The following is an 18,391-nucleotide window of genomic DNA, read 5'->3' on the forward strand; positions in this document are numbered from 1 at the left end:
CTCCTATTAATGTTCCATTAATAAAATTCTAGATTTAAAAAAAAATTACGATTGAAAAATATCAAATAATTCATTTAGATTCTAACAGAGCAGATCTAGCATATAGTGAACGTCATAACTTTTTGGCCTTCAATTTGAATATCAGTGATTCTTTGGGGGGGGTGGGGGCGACATGCAATTCATTAGCAGAACATTCCTTAACAGGATCCTTTGGTTTTAATTTTGTTTTCTATCCATATCTGTTTTAACAACCGCTCTCTAGAATATAATGATGAACTAGAAATCTGCCAAACCCGATATCTCCAATCTGTCGTACATCGAAATATCCAGTCTAACACGATGAGTGACGTATTGTTTACGCGTAGTTGGAAACAATTTATAAGGATAGGTGATCGATCATTTTGTTGCCAATTACCGACTGGCGTGTTAGCGCTGCGGGCGCCAATTCTTTCTTTGTGACCTCGCGCGGCGCTAACAGCCCCAGATTTATCTTTATAGATGTCACAGCCCGATTGCATTATTCATTATGAAGTATATAAATCATAATATTTCTGCCCTCTAATGAATTTTGGTGGAAGAAGTGTTAAAAGGCACCTAAATAGCTCATTAACACCGAGCCAAAACTTGGAAATTCAAACACGAAAGGTAGAGAGTTAGTTAATGTTATAAAATAAGCTAGCTGTAAAAGTACTTTATGGAAATTTCACTCGAGTTATTTTTGTTTTGTAATACTTAGAATACCAAACAAGCTGACGGTCCACCTGATGGAAAGATTACTTTTTTCAGGTTCATCTGCTACTAATTACTATCTTATACAAATTTGATAATTTATAAATGTATGTTGGTTATTAGAATATTCTTAAACGACTTGATTGGATTTAAATAAAATTTGTTGAACAGGGAGACAGTGACCTGGATTAATACGATTAGGATACTTTTTAAAATAATGAGTAAAGTCACGGTATAAAGTTTAGCTAGTGGTATGTCAATAAAGTAGACAAAACGAATAAAGTTGTCATCGTAATTTATTTTTTTCTTCACGTCTGTATGCATACGACATATCGAGTAAATATTGAACAGATTATTCTTAACTCCTATTCTCATATTTATTTAACCTTGTAAGTCGTATTGTAATGTATACATATCAACATGAATCTACAATATTCTTATTCAAAATAATGTTTATTTAAGATGTCAGTTTAGTTCGGTCCCTAAAGGTTGGGATTACTTTAAAAATTATAAGTATTTTTAGGCTTGCATGTTTCTCTAAAATAGACATTGATAGACAGACTTTCATAAATTTTTAGTCAAAAAACAATAAATTATAAAAATGTATAAAAATCCAAAAAGTACACCAACCTTTAAGCGGATTTTAACCAAACATTATACTTAGCTTCATCTAATCTGCAGGCAAAATGTAAAGACGTTTTTACAAATTTATTATACGTATCTATACTTTAATCATTTCGTGAAGGTCAATATGTCTGTATATTAAGTTAATTTCACAAAGATTAATATATTCACAAACATTAATTATTTTTTTAGGTTTCATTGCATAAATTGCGTATGAAATAATATAATAATGAAACCTAAAAATTAGCCATTTTTTAGAACTGATATTTCTCTATATATGTGTTATATCATAAGAAAATGGTTGAATGGATTTCAAGGTTTATAATTTGGTATGTATTGGTCCAACTTAAGAGGTGGTGTACCTAGTACCTATTCTTTAGCTGAATTACCTAACCTAATAATAGTACTGCATTTTTAATAAACGCCTGTCGAGATTCTCATCTGCATTTTTTGCGATTATGATACGTGAATTCGAAGTCTTCGATTTAAAATCAGATTTGAAATATTATTTTATTTATTTGCCATGATTTAAGTTGTAATTTTCTAACGGAACAAAAACTTATAACGATTCCTAATAAGGAATTACTTAATTTTGATTACTTCATGAACGAAGACGCTTGTACAGCTTGTACAACGTCTCATTTAGATGTTGTATTTGTACACTTGTACACGGACAGTGCCTAAACAAAGCGTGAAAAATGAGGGGCACACAAAAGAACTGACTTCGTATGATTGAGTTGTCGTCTACACGCGTTTACAGAAAATGGACGTTAAGTTCTTTGTCTATGTAATGTCACAACTAAATAACTTTTTTTTAACATAATCCTGATAAAAAGATATTACTATAGACGTCTATACACGATATCACATAATCTATTGTGATGTGACTCCTCATTTTACATATTTCATATATTCGAATTTTATTTTTCTAGGAAATAGGATAGAAATAAAATTTCTGTTGAAGACTTTTATATAACCTCTCACTCTACTATGATTTACTTCAGATAAGCATAATATGAAATATTATTACGTACATCGTAGATTGGTTCAATTTAAAAAAAGAGTCGGTTTGATAGTGTCGGCAATTTGAGGTGGGGAAAGAATAATGAAAAAGATATTGCAATGCAAAGGTTAAAATATACAGGCCAGGTGAGGCTTTACGTAGAGTAATTCATCATGGAAGCCTAGAGAATATTTAAACATTTACCAAACTAATGATATAGAATATTTTTATAGTATGCAGATATGCATGAAACGAATTATAAATTTTCGATCCTATAGTCTTTCAATTGCAGAATATCAATATCAAATATCACTTCAAATTTGTTTTCAGATGGTTCGTTACCTAGTTTTATAATGCTAGTAGGTATCGTATATTGCAAACAAATACACAACTCTTTCGTTTTATTTATTTTAAACTATAGTATAGGAACTGCAGCTATAATCCCTAATCTATATTTTAAACTATCTAACATTATTTTTATATATATAAATAAAAATATATTAAAAACAAGTATATTTTCTAAATGAATGTAGCATAGCGAGAACGAAATCCTTTTATTTACAAACTGTGTGTAAACGAATAACGACTTTGACCATTATAATGATGGGTTGGATTGCTTTTGTGAATATTTTTGTGACTATATTATATTTAACTTTGTCTTGGAAAACTTAAGGAATATCCGCATTTTTGTTCTTTATTATTTTGAATTATTGCTGTTGTTTTTGTTTTGTTTGACCAGATAGTACTTAACATATTTCTGGCAATGGTATCTACTAACTATGCCAAATTTCACACCTCTTATAAAAGTGGCTTCTATTCCACAGTGTGGCGGGTACAATGAACCGATATTGGAAAATGGCTTCCTAATGAACACGAGAACGGTGTACTGTGAAAATGACGTACAACGGGTATTTATTGCGTGTTGTGACGTATATAAAATTATAGGCCAAGGAAACCCCGAAACGGCTGTGCCAATATTGTATTTTTATGTACCTACGCAAGTTGATCGAAACGCAATTACAGTTACCTATGCCAAATTTATTGTAATGTTTGTAAATTGAGGTATCGATACAGTTTAATTTTTTTTTGTTGATGTTAAAAATTAAAAGATTCGTTTCCTAATAAACAGTGTTATCTTTTATTTATACCACAGAATTTAAAGTTACGATTATCACGAACGTTTTTTAAAAAAATACAGTAAAAATGTTAAAAAGACGTACGCATAAGTAGAGCTAAATGAATGTAATAGAAAATTATGATACCTTTCAACATTCCTATCCCGCATCCCGCATATATCTAAAAGCGGAGCAAGTTATGCCGCGCACGCCTGAAGCCAGATTTTTCGACGCGAGTGGTTTTCACCGTAGATATTTCTCGTGTTGTGACAAGCACAAACGCCTTCCGAGTGAATTTGAAAAATATCTGCAATCGTACCTACAATAAATCACGGAAATTGCCGGCTCACCTTTCCGTTTCGTTCTGAAGAACTTACAGAATATGTAAACATAATGTATTACTTTATAGAAAATACTCATACATGTCAATACTGATAATATACGTATATATTGGGGGGAAAGGGATTGTTAGTAATGAAGTTTGACAGCCCCATTGCTAGCAATACGCCTTATTAGGTCGACCTCCACGTGGTTCCCCCTGGAAACCATCGTGAACAATTCTTGTTGAATCCGTCATAATGAGTTAACTGACCTGCTTCATCCTCACCTATCATTCTTCACTGGTGCCCCGCCGGTGTATACCGATAGCGCGGGTGGGGTTACCATTCCATTATCAGGCATTAAATATATATATATATATATATATATATATATATATATATACGTATATATTGCGGCTAAGAGCATTTAGTACTAATTACGTGAGGAGTTTTAAACAACTTTAGAAAAAAGAGGTATTATTATATATTTGTTATTTCATAACTCCGTTAGGTATAAACCGATATTGAAAATTTTTTTTTATCTGAAAGAATATATTTACAGATTAGTCTCATTGAAATGTTATCAAAATCGATTCAATAGTTTAATTTTTAAATAAAAAAATTTTTAAGTGGTTTTGTCACAATTTAAATTAATTTGAACACAAACTTAAATTAAATTGAAACCTCCTTCCCTCTTGCTGAGATGTGCTGAAACCATCTCTTTCTTTAAGTGAAATTTAAAATAATTTCATTGTGTTGATTCATATATTGTTTTGATTCATGTATTTAGTTATTTATGTTATGATGAAAATGAAACGTTGATGAGAAATTTTCATTCCTACTTCAAAAAGAATAGTTTTAATTATATTTTTTCAGTATATTTATTTTTACACTTACAATATATGTATATATTTTTTGCTTTAAAAAGGATTTATTGTTGATATTTATTTTATAATATATTATTTATTATTATATATTCGTAGGTACTATATAATATAATATTTATTTTATAATAAAATTTTGTTATTGATAATATCGATTAATCGGTGGATGGATCGTAGGATATTTATTGCAATAGTAGAGAAAACGTTTTTGATTACCTCATCGGAGTTTATAAGCGTATTTTTTTATTATATCAAACTTTCGACGTACTCCCGTGGAAATAGAAAATAAATTGAACGTAACGGAGTTAAATATTTCCATATCTCTATATACCAAGATTATTAAGATTGCTTATATATAACTTGATATACCTAAAGTATAGAATATATTATTATTATGATATAATTATAAAACTTATTCCGTTTCTTTTGATATCCTGTTATGGAAATCGAGAGTGGACCATCATATTGGTGTATAATACGTTCGTAATACATCCTAATACGCAGTCGCGTCTAATCGAAACAAGATATCGACATATTTTTATACGATTATAACAAAAAGAGGTTTAAAGTAATAAAAAATGGCAGTATTGGTAAGCATTAGGCATATTATGTATTTATATATTAATTTGATAATTGCGCAGTTAAAGTTTATTGGATATTATTATATTAAAGCAACTTAATGTATATTTATGTAATTCATAATCCTCTCTATATTACGCCATACTGTTATTATTTATTAATATTTGCCTTCGACAAATCATCGCTTTATTTATAAATTAGATTAAATGTTTATTATTGATAGTCGGTATTTGTGTCGTATTCGAGATCTGTATGAGATAGGATTTTTTTTATGCAATTTAGCATGCCAAACAAGCTGACGGCCCACCTGATGGAAAGTGGTAACCGTCGCCTATAGACATGGACATAACAAAGTATACTGTTTCGCCCATGATACCCCCCAAGCGTTGCCATTCCTGACATATATATATCCAACATATCCTACTCTTCAAACCGAAACACAGCCATGCAAACAACACGAATAGGACAGAGGTACCCAAGCAAACGACTTTTGTACAAAGTCTCCCTCTGATAATGTATGTACGCAGATTTTTTCTCTGTCTATACAAGTACATTGTTTGTATTTTTCAACTCTTGATTTACACAGCCAAGTTCGCAATAAAATATTTCTGGATACGAAACTATTATATTGATTTATTTTTATACTTTTATATCTACTACAAAGACTGGTAAACAAACTGCTCACCTGATGGAAAGTTGAAACTATAACCTATATACATGAACACCATGATTATCCCAGTATAATATATTTCGCTGCAAATTATATAGGTATATCATATTTCAGTAGTATTATGATTTTTTTCAATATCTAGTATTTATAAAATATTTCTAGATTTGTTTTTTCCAATTACTACCTAATTTTCTATGTTATATAGAGAAATAACATTAATTGATATTAAAATAAACTAATTTACTTTTTAGTTTAAGCATATTTGAAATAAATTCAGAATTAGGATATATTAGTTGAAAATTTTATCCATCATAAATATTCACACGTAACGATTAGTTTTGCACCTAAAGTGAAAATCCAACTTTAGATTCGTAAAATTCTTTCAGAGTTCGCCTTTGTAGGTTTATTTTTTGCTACTATGTATCTGTATGTATTCTTAACAGACACCATAAACTATTATTTATTTACATATAAATAAATAAAAGCCTCTGTAATTAAAATTTTTGCATTTCTTTTCTTTCAGAACTATGCTGCATCCACACCTACGAAACCATCGTCTGCGCCTGCGCACACGACGCTGCAACGCACGGTGCGAGGCGCGGCGAACAGTGGCGCACCCGCACGCGTTATCCCCAGATTCCATTTCCCGAAGGGCAGACCGCCGCCTGCGCACCAACAGGATCATGCGCTACACAAAGTGCAGTCTGCATTCGCCACATTTCCTAATAGTCAAGTGAGTTTTTTTTTTTATTATAGCAAACAATATTAATATGTCTATAAATGTATTATAGTCTTCTTTGTGTTTAAAGATATTTTGTTTAGTTTTTGACTAGCAAAATTACGTTAATACATTGTATAAAAATTACATATACAAATAATATATAACAGTAGGTACTAGATAGTACCTATATTTTTTTATTAAACAATAATGGAGTGGTAAGTAGCGAATTCAAAAGCTATTAAGAATACTTATGGTAACAGGGTATATTACTAATACTAGCAATGGTAACTGAAGTCCTTATTACCACATCTATTACTAAAATTGCTTATTCCCCATTATAAGTAGATGATATTTATATGCAAAATTGTAATTGTTGTTATAAGAGAATAGAGTTAATATTCTTATGAAGATTTAAATATTATTACCATAATAAAGAACAGATTGAGTTTTTAAGAGAGGTTCAACAAACCGTCGTTCGAAATTACAAAGTTCTCAACAAGCTGGGCTTATCAAAGATTCAGAGCTCTTTTGCGGGAACTAAATCTTTAGTGAGATTGAATACGAAGTATTCATGAGGTGAAAAATTCACGAACGGAATAATCATTGATACTCTACATCTATAGATGTTTTTTTTTTATTCACAGTGAGGTGGTAACGTGTTAAATAACTTTTTTATAAAATTTAAATTCGTATAATTTATAGACGCGATGTAAGAACTGATAATTATTATAAAAGCACACAAAATAATTATTCTCCTCAATTGAATCGATCGAATTGACCTCCACGCCGTTCTTCTGGAAATCATAGTGACCATAGAGACTTGTCTTTTCATCCTCACCTTTCATCCCTCACTGGTGCCTCGCTAGTGTATACCAATAGTACAAGCGGTAACCCCGCATTTTCAATTCCATAATCACTCATTAAATAACCCAAACTATCATTGTATACGACCTTATTTAAAAAAAATCAGTATAGAAATATTTGAATTACTACCACATTACAGAGTAGAGATGAATTGTTGGAGTCACTTATAATTATAACAAAAAGTATTGGACTATTTTCTTATTATTTTTGTAAATATTCTGCATTCTATAACTGACGTGAAACAAGAAAGTTAAATGGAAATACAATCGTTCGTTGAAGTGGTCTATAAATAGTACATACTAATGACTATAATCCAAATACAAGGCGCCCTACCTTCTACATTCCAATCTGAAGTAAATCGACGAATAAGGCCACGACGTATTACGAAGGTTTCAATAAAAACAAGAAATTTCAATATTCGACCGCGCAATAATATAAGCAATTTGTCACAGAGTCCAACAGTCGAATCTTGCTCGTTTCAATAAATTCTCTTTGTAAACAATCCCACAAATTTGGGTGACATTCAAAGACACTATCAATATAATAATGCCCTTGTTATTCAAGTTACAAGGTCAAGTTACTTGTATGCTGTAGTGGTTCCATAGTAAATTGTATAAAAAAAAAATTATAGGACCACAGATATGGATCTAACTACATTTTATACATACATGTAGATACTTTGTATCTAAAATAAGGTCGAATAAGCATATTTAACTTCAGCTAAAAATCGATTCTAAATTCTTTTGAGAAGAGTAAGTATAACACACAATTATTTTTTAAGTAGATACTTCAGGTATATGTGTTAAAAACAAATGATAAAAAAATTATTCAAACACAATAACACACATTTTATTCTTACATCTCATCACATGTGAATAAAAAATGTTGAATTGTTAAATAATAAATATAAATTATTAAATAAGATGGCAAATGTTACTCATGGCGCGGAAGTGTATGCAAATGGACCAATCACTGTCATAGACGCTAACTTAATGTATCATTTTCGGCGTCCTTGTATCTATGTTTTTTGTTTCATTTTAATATTATATGGTATATTCAAAAGAGATTATATGGGAAGGATTTGCTAAAATAGATTTTGTCTCATGGTGAGTTTTTTTTAGTTTTTTTAGTTGGCACGCTTAAATTTCAAATAAATTGAGGGTTTTACGTCACCTATGTCTATCTATGTCCACGAGGAAGATAACAAAGTAGATATCTCTGTAATTAAGTTACCGCTCGTAAAGCCACTTTGTGTAGGCCTAAACTGTTCTTTTTTTTATTCGCAAAGGGCACTATAAATAAAATAAAAAAACATAACTAAGTCTGTAGTTGTTTTAGAACAGTAGTAAAAACGTTGTAATATAATATTTAAGTTAGAATAAAAAAAATTACTTTTTTATGTTTATTATGGGAATTACATTACAAATTTAATAAGTGCTTAGTAACAATATTAATATTAATTATGTCTATTCAGTACAAATGCTTCCGATTATCCATCTCACATAGAGAAGTTTTCACTGTAGGTATAAATATGTAATTAAAAAAAAATACCTTATTGGTAAAGAAATAATGCTTTTTTGGGTATTAATATTCAAGGATTATTTAAACATTTTCTTTCATACGAACCTTGTCCTAACAATTACAAAAACGACGGAAAATGAATTATCCTAATAGATGGAACCATTTTGAAGTAACGCGCTTACCTACATACGTTCGGCAACTGATTTTTATTAATATTCTAGTATTCTACTTAATACAAAGTTTTCTTATATAAAATATTAACATGATATCTTACGATACACACGAGTATAAATAAAACTCTTGCCAGTAAATGAATAAATGACTGAAGCCTGTTATCTCGAATAGAATTAATTTACCATTCATATGCCATCTGCGCCAATTTATGATATAATCTTTGGGATTAACTGAAATTGCTTTTGCCTTCAGAACAATGTTTTCAACTGGGAATATGTTCTCGATGCGATGTGTAATTATTGAATTAACATCCAGGGTTATAAAGCTTGACTAGGTGGATATAGAATAGGTGTCTATTTAATTTTAAACTTTCGCGTTATTGACACATATTTTAAATTTACTGTCGGAACTAGGTACGAGTATGTACGACTAGGTACTATTTATTTGCAATTTTTCATCGCGTTTAGTCCCGATAGTGTATGTAAAATAGGTACCTATTTATTTATTTATTATAAGACCAATAGCTTACAATATATAACTTAAAGTAACAATTATTTATTCATATAAGTAGCCATAAGTAGTTTTCACGGAATTAGCAATGCAAATTAGTCGGGGGGAAAGGGATTGTTGGTAATGGAGACTGAGAATCCTATTGCTAGCAATATACCCAACCAGGTTGACCTCCTCGCGGTTCTCCCTGGAAACTATCATGGTTAATTCTTGATGAATTCATCATGATGGGCTAACTGGCCTGTTTTCATTCTCATCAATCACCCTTCACTGGTGCTCCGCCAGCGTACCCCGTTAGCGCAGGCGGGGTTACCATACCATTTTCACCCATAAAAAAAAATGCAAATTAGTCGTGACAGAAATAGTTACTAAATTCAGCAGGTAGTCAACAACTATTGTGATACTATACAATATTTAATAACAATCTCTAATTTCTAATTCATTAAATATTTTTTTAACAAATTTCCTTTTTATAATTTGGTGTACTTGCTTTAATAATTAATTTTTTTAGAGTTTAATGGTAACCGTCACCACTACCTTATTACATTGTCATTTCTGAGGATTAAGGAGTTTTGCCTCCATACCTTGTAATTTCACTTTTATCATATCCCAACTTAAAAAAAAGTCAAATATACCGAAACATTATAGGTATGTTTATATTCTGACAAATATATATTACTCGGTAAATAAAACGATTTCAGTGTTGGCAACACATAAACCGATATCTTGTCGATAAATGTCGAGCAATTCCTTGGACATTTACTCTACTCATACATTGTAAACATTAGAATTTAGAAATAAGATTTTGATTCACATTTTTTTTTCACCAAAAATAAACAGCAACTTTAATCGTCACAAAATTGAAATAACACTAATACTACTCTATTACTGTTATTTATTGACTTAATAATTTACAATCATTATAATAAATATACAATATAATTTCTTTCAACTTGTTAATTAATAAATAATTTATTTCATCGAAAGAATATTATTAGATTATATTTACATGCATTAAGTAATAAAATAAAAGGATATATTTGATTACTGCCAAGGATCTCTCAACGAGAAAAAGCCTTCTTTTATTTTGCTCCATGTGTCTTTAACTTTTGCTTTGATAATATTACAATTCGTATATTCGTAATTATATATTTCATTGTAATGTTTCTTATAAATCGATTGTTTGTCTTTTTTTCTTGCTATTAATAATATAACAATACCATTGGCATATTTAAGATAATTTTTCAGGGGCGGGGGGAGGCTGGCACTTGAAAAAGGAGCATGGGTACTCTTAGACATGTCTTTACGAAGCTTTGCTCACATCCTGATGTGGGCACTAGATGATTCTAGGGTGGGTCCGACCACTGGACTACCCCTTAATATATGCCTATTGCAAACATAATAGCAAAAATGGCGACTTCATATAACACAGTACCAAAAAAAAATTAAGACGTATTCAGAACAAACTTCTTTTACAATTCACTTAAAAAGTACAGACAAATTTCTTCTGGTATCATCTTTTAATGTGACAATCTGTAACGTATCTATCAATATCGAATAGTTCGATACAACGACAAGAGTGCAACCTGGCTCGGATCCAATTCGGCATACCCTCACCGTGGCATAGCAACCATTCCATTGTCTCGCTATTCTTGTCCCTGCTATCTTTGCCTGATGCAACAAATAGCTATCCATGAATCTTCTCGGACCTACATAAATCTCTCTTGAAAGATCACTATCTTAAAGGCTTTGCAACTGAAAGAAAAATGTTATGCAAAAAAATGTTTGATATGTTTAACAAATATTTACGCGTTAGATCTGCTAAGGGAACTTTTTATATTGATTTTCAAAATTGGAGGTTATACATTAAAAAAAAATTTATATATTTTATAACACTGATAATTCAAATATTTTTGGGTAGAAATGCGTTTTTTTTAATTGAAATGTTGTATGTTGTATGTACACCGATATTCCGGATATTTGTGAACTGATTTGCGTGGTTCTTTTTAAGTAAAAATATTCTCTTGTGGTAATTTCAGAACTACCTTTATAATTTATTATGCGACATGAGACAATGCTAAGTGTCTCCAAATAAAACTTATCTTTTATAATAGTTATTAATCAGTTTAAAATTACCAATTACTATTTTGTAAGTTGGTTGTTCGTTACCTAAATCTTCCTTACAATACCTTAAGACCTTCCACAAGATTGTCCTACATTCCAGGAATAATTTAGACTAATAGTTTACAGCTCTTATCTCATAGACTCTGTGGGCCCATTCATTACACTAGAACTATTTAGCACGCTCTATGAGTTGTTGCGGACTACAAAATTAACTGCTATAAACATTAACAGATTCTTAGCAACGTATAATTATCGTAAAGATGTTTTGATAATTGCATGTTTTTTACTAAATAATGTCTGAACGTACTTGCTTGAAATTTAGTAAGGACAAAAATCCGAAGGGTTTATTAACATATTTATTTTATTTATTTACACTTTATTACGCCATTTATAGAATAGTAAATACATATAACTGTAATGAGAAATGATACAAAAGGCGGCCTTATCGCTAAGCAATCTCTTCCAGACAACCTTTGGGTAGAGGACATTGAGAAAAGAAAGAAAAAAAATATATATATATATATATATATATATATATATATATAAACAGTAAAAATATTATTCATAAGTTTTAACAGTTCATGGCCGTCATGTTGATCATAATTACAGCATACAAGTTTTTACCCGCGACTTCGTGCGCGTGACCAGTATATATGTTCACTGATCAAAATAAAAAGTAACGTACATCCTTCTCGATTGGTTAAGCCGTTGAGGTGTCAACAGGTAACAAACAAACTCAGTTTAACATTTATATTAGTAAGGATTTGTTTAAACTGATAATTTTTTTAATTGATAATTTATGTAACTTTTTTGTTGTTGGCAATAAATGTTTTCGTTCTTTCTTTCTTCTTTCTTTCTAAACGCTATATATTGATGGACCAAGATAAAAAGTTGCCTATATACTTTTTAATCCCAAATACTACATGTATGCCAAATTGCATAACGATTGGTTGAGCCGTTAAAACACCAAGAGAAAAGTAACAAAAGTAAAAAAAAAAGAACAAACAACGTTTACATTTATTCATTGTATTGCATTATATTATTTGTGCTAAGAATAACAATTTCATAATTAAGTCGAATGTAACGATACTCTATAGGTATAGACACCACACTTCACATACCACTCATAAAACATCATTATTTAGGGAGAAAGGGATTGTTAATAATGACATTTAACAACGCCATTGTTAGGAATATATCCTATCAGGTCGACCTCCACGCGGTTCTCCTGGAAACCATAGTGGTTTATTCTTATTCAATTGATCATTATGGGCCAACTGACTTGCCTTTATCCTCACCCTTCACTGGTACCCTGCCAGCGTATACCGCTAGCGTAGACAGGGTTGCCATTCCATCTTCACGAATAAAAAAAAAACATCATTATTCATACTTTTCCAGGACTGCCTGGCAACCTTTAGCCCTGAGGAGAATATTGTTATTATATAATTCTATTATAACACTGACTGAATGTCAAAGTTAATAGCAATTCAAATACGTACAAGGCATTGAAAAAGGTCAAATCCCTTAGTTGAAATACTCGAATAAAACCTAATTCTATTATTATTGTAGTCTACGATATAAATAAAGTATGTACTTAAGTAACAATTTCATTTTCATTGTACCCAGACTCAAAGTTCGATGAGGTTAACAATGAAGTTTTATAGATAATTACTTATATAGAAGCCATGTTTTATGGTTTGAATTACTAACCACTATAAAAGTACCTACCTATACAAGTCACCTTACGAGTATGTAGGTAAAATATCGGTCCATCTAGCCATAGATCGTCAAGCAATTAAAATCCGCCATTCTAAAATATGTTTACTCCAACGATTTGTCAGTTCCACCACAAGTCCAACGGCAAATATGATCAGTACACTGTCACTTCAAAAACAGAAATTTGATGTTAAAATTACATAATACATGCCGTTTGAAAATATTAAAAATGTTAAAATGAACAATTCCTTTTGACTTTTATGATAGGATGTATGAGAAACGAAATGTTAAACTCTGTTTATTGATCCCATTTTGGTATAAACAAAAACACGAAATGGAGTCCGAAATTTTTGAATTTCATTTCATGGTAGACCCGCAGGTTATAATTTTGGTTCTTTAGCTAAATATTTCGTATCAGATTCTACCTCACAGAGAAACTCCAAGTTTAGCTATTTCTATAGATCGCTAAGCATCATTCAACTGATGGACTAGTCTTATCGTTAGTGCTTATCATTCGTATAGACAACTCTTACAATGTTTCATGTTGTCCATCGAATAGGTATGTAATGGTAGATAGCAGTTGTCTCAACTCACACGGGCTGTCGTACAAACTGTATATATTCTATTCTTGAACACTGTGTTGTTCTTTTATGTTTCTGTTTATCTCTAGGTCACAATATCATTGGAGGACGTGGGACATTCTCACGGATATTACGAAATTTTTCATAATAGCGTAAACGGACACAACCACCTAAAACATACATCTATTGTGTCCGTAATAAGCTACACAGTCAGGAAGTGTGCGAAGTGTAATTATATTTTTATTGAGGTAAAATGTTTATGATAATGGGTGATGTTTCATCTAAATTATACGAGAATACAAAATGGTTGATTGTATGGTCGTTTCAAAGTTCGTTGTTATCTAATTAAAGGGAATCTTGCGTGACTTTATTATGAGATAACGAATAAAAAATGCTTATAACACCATACAATAAGCTTTATTGTTCTTGTATTTTTGTATAAGTATTGTTTTGTCGTTGATTAATGATTAAGACATTTATCCGGTTGTGATATTAAAGAAAATGTCATATGTGATAAAAGATACACAATTATCATTGTTGTCCTAAAATGGAAGAACCAAGAATCGAACTTAAAGTTAATTTAACGAAGACAAAAATCTTTTTGATTTTAGATATTTATAAAACATTCGTGATTTTATACAAAAGTCGTTTGCTTGAGTACTTTTGTCTCTCTCTCTCTCTCTTTCTCTCTTGTATTTCTACCGCTAACTTTTCAATATTTATAATTCATCTGTACTTTACGTATTGAGTAAAATCGGCGACATGTTGAATTCACTATCACCCTAACGAAAGTGGTTTGAACCTTTTCCCAAACCTGTTTTATTGCGTTTTCTTATTGAATACAAATTGTATATTCAGTGTTTGCTTTAATTTCTTATTCATTGATGTCAATTTACTTAATTCAATCATAGATACAATACAATAAATAAAATATCAAACCAAAAAAGCCAACTATTATATCGTTATGATATAAACTTTATTTATTATTATACTTTATTTATTTCTTTAAACACACGTGATCAAAATTCAAACATGAAATTTAATTTTAAGCAAGTGTATTTAACTCTTAATATTGAAGTGAATTAGGGTATGTCTTATCTATTGTTTCAAATTTCATTCAAAACTATACAGTACTTCGAGTGTGATTAAATTACAAACATTTTAAATAGTTTTCTTTACGATCTTTCACATTGAATGTTAGAAAGATATTTCTGAAACACCAAATACATTTCAAAACTTTTAAATAGACATTTATGATTACAAAAAAGGAAAAATAATTATTAATTAATTTTGATATAAAATATTCATATTTATTTTAACGTTCCATAACTAGTCGAGTTTAGTCGATATTTAATGCGAACTAATCTCTTTATACAAGATTATAGCAAACTCAGGATTGTTCAGTGAGCGAGGTATTTTGGGAAACGTGTTCATAAAATATTATTTGTAACTCCCTGCAGTAATAAAATTGAGAGTCTATATCCCTTCAACAATTTTGATGAATTGCTTAACCAATGAAACAAAAATAGATATGACTACCATGACTATTGATTTAATAGTATAACGAATCAACATATATATGTATATAACAGCTTAGCTAGCCTTAAGCATAAGAATAAATTAATAAATCTTATTCTTATGCCTTAAGGCTAGATATTTATTACAATATAAGACAATTTAACATACATCCTACGTAATACCTACTCAAATAAAAAACAGGCACATGTTCAACTTTATAAACTTATATAAGTGTCGAGCATAGGTATAATTCTTTTTTTATAAACCACGAATTTTTACCTATTATTCCCGGTATTATATTAAAATTTATTTATTACTAAAAAGAAATAAAAGGGACTTAGAACAGAAGAAGAATATTACTTATCTCAGAAATTATATCGAGTAATATTATAAAAAGTCAACATTGCTATCACCCCGCCGAATGGTAACCCCGCCTGCGCTAACGGGATACACTGGCGGAGCACCAGTGAAGGGTGATCGATGAGAATGAAAAGAGGCCAGTTAGCCCATCATGATGAATTCATCAGGAATTAACCATGATAGTTACCAGGGGGAACCACGAGGAGGTCGACCTGATTGGGTATATTGCTAGCAATGGGATTCTCAGTCTCCATTACTAACAATCCCTTTCCTCCCCCCCCCCCCCCAACTAAGTCGGACTTATATACATATAAGGGACTAATGTAATTATAAAGTCCTATTCTCTTCTAAGTCTTTGTAATTTATTTTTGGTAATAAATCATTTTAATTTTATTTAACCTTTATCCCAGTGATCGAGATATATTGATTTATCGCAATAAAAACTAGCCTATATTCTTCATCGCAAATAGAACGTATAAATTAAATGTTATGATTTTCAGCTAGGCCGTTGAAGCGACAAGAGGATATTAATACGAATTTTTTTTTATTTTTTTTTTTTATTTTATTGACACATAAAACAGATTACAACCATAAGAAACTTAAGTAATAATTACATTTGTGATTCGGCTAGGTAATAGTCCAATTATATTATGTGCACAGCTTGAGTAATACATTAAAAGAAAACACACAATATAAAAAGAAATAATTAAAATGTTATATAAATATATAAAAGATAAAACTATATAAAAAAAAAACAAAAAAAAAACATATTTTCAATCGTGTTACGAATTAATTACGAATAAATAAAGACAGATTTTTATATTCTTTGACAGACTATTTATATAACTTCTGTTAAACGAATATGAAAAATAACGCCTGAAGTTTATGATATTGTTATTAGAAAAAAAAGTCGGTTAAGCGTGAGTCGGATTTGCACAACAAGAGTTCGATACAAAATCATTAAGTTAAAATTTTTATTTTGTGAAATAACTACAAATTTACGGTTTTCTGATTTTTTCCTTTACTTGTGCTACATGACATAGCTTTTTGCCAAATTTCATGTTTCTAGGTCAATGGAAAGTACCATATAGGTTTTGATTCCCTTTTCAAATTTCAAAATATACGATATAAATGGAACAAAAACGTTTCTTTTGATTGCGTCGATTTAGAAGCTTGATTTTTTCACTGACTTGAGTAAATGACATTAATTTTAACTTGATACCTCCACGCGTTCCTAAGAAAAAAGGTCTTGAACAACGAAGTGATCTTATAAGAGTTCTGTTTTTTCCTTCGGGAGTACGGAACCCTAAAAATACATTCAAGAAGCATACTTACTATGCATACATCTCTTGAAGGTGAAAATGCTTTGTATATTTTAGCCCCTGTTCCTTTACTAAAATATTAAATTTCACATGCTAAATACTATTTTAAAAGTATACATATAAACGAATAATTTCTATTTCACAATTACATTAATCTTCACCATGTACGTATACAAAGTTTTCATTGCATACAGAGTTACGCCAGGTCCATTAGAAAAATAACTCTGCCGAACAGTAAATAAACAGTTACTAAATCTTTACGTTTTAAATCAATCGCTGCTATGGCTTCTCTATTTAGCAACAAAATGTGAGCAAGCTTGTAGCGGAAACATCAAAGACGCCTATTCACAACGCCAAGCCCCCGTGGCCATTCGCGACCCCTTTCTAACATTTAGGTCAATCGAAGCTTATACTGCAGTCGAAAATATACTTAACTATATAAATAATAATGCAATTCAAAGGTAATGTAATGTTACTTTAAGAATTATTTAATTAAAGAGAATTTAGTCGCAAAAAAAAAATTTGCAAATTTAAAGTCGATGTCGATAGCAAGCCAAAGTAACATAATTTATGTTGGTAAGTTCGCTCCTTACCACATCGAATTCTAATATGCTGGGCGAAATGTATGTTCAGGGTTATGACTACCATCTCGGCAACAATCAACAAGTACCTCTGACGATCCCTTTAGGAATAATAAAATATATAACAAACATAAAAGGTATATAATATGAATTTTTTTAATAATGAAAAATTGTGACAAAAAACCGACTTCAATTGTGACAAAACCAGTTATTATGATTTAAAAAATAAACTATTGAACCGGTTTTGCTAAAATTTCTATAGAAAGTTTATCCCTTTAGGTAAAAAAACGAATGTTCCAAATCGGTTTAGAACTGACGGAGTTATGAGGTAACAAACATAAAAAAAAATATTATAACCAAATTAAGTACCTCCTTGTTTTTGAATTCGGCTAAAATTTTTCTTTTAAAGTGGTATAAATATTAAAATGGGTAAAACATGCAAAAATTCGATGCACTTGAATAATTTGTTTGAAGA

General features: G+C 30.3%; 1 protein-coding gene across 3 annotated transcripts in view; it reads left to right on the forward strand.

Moving 5' to 3' along the window:
* Positions 1 to 18,391, forward strand: part of LOC113522653 (serine/threonine-protein phosphatase 2A regulatory subunit B'' subunit delta-like) — a 175,953-nt gene that overhangs the window by 127,322 nt on the left and 30,240 nt on the right. For all 3 annotated transcript variants that reach the window (XM_026908414.3, XM_052897635.1, XM_052897634.1), the window contains exon 2: positions 6,448 to 6,657. In XM_026908414.3, the coding sequence (XP_026764215.2) occupies positions 6,448 to 6,657 (210 nt within the window). The remainder of the gene's footprint in view (positions 1 to 6,447; positions 6,658 to 18,391) is intronic.

This window comes from Galleria mellonella, unplaced genomic scaffold (assembly GCF_026898425.1).
Source record: "Galleria mellonella isolate WM207_F2 unplaced genomic scaffold, CSIRO_AGI_GalMel_v1 utg38, whole genome shotgun sequence".
NCBI classification, from domain to species: Eukaryota; Metazoa; Arthropoda; class Insecta; order Lepidoptera; family Pyralidae; genus Galleria; species Galleria mellonella.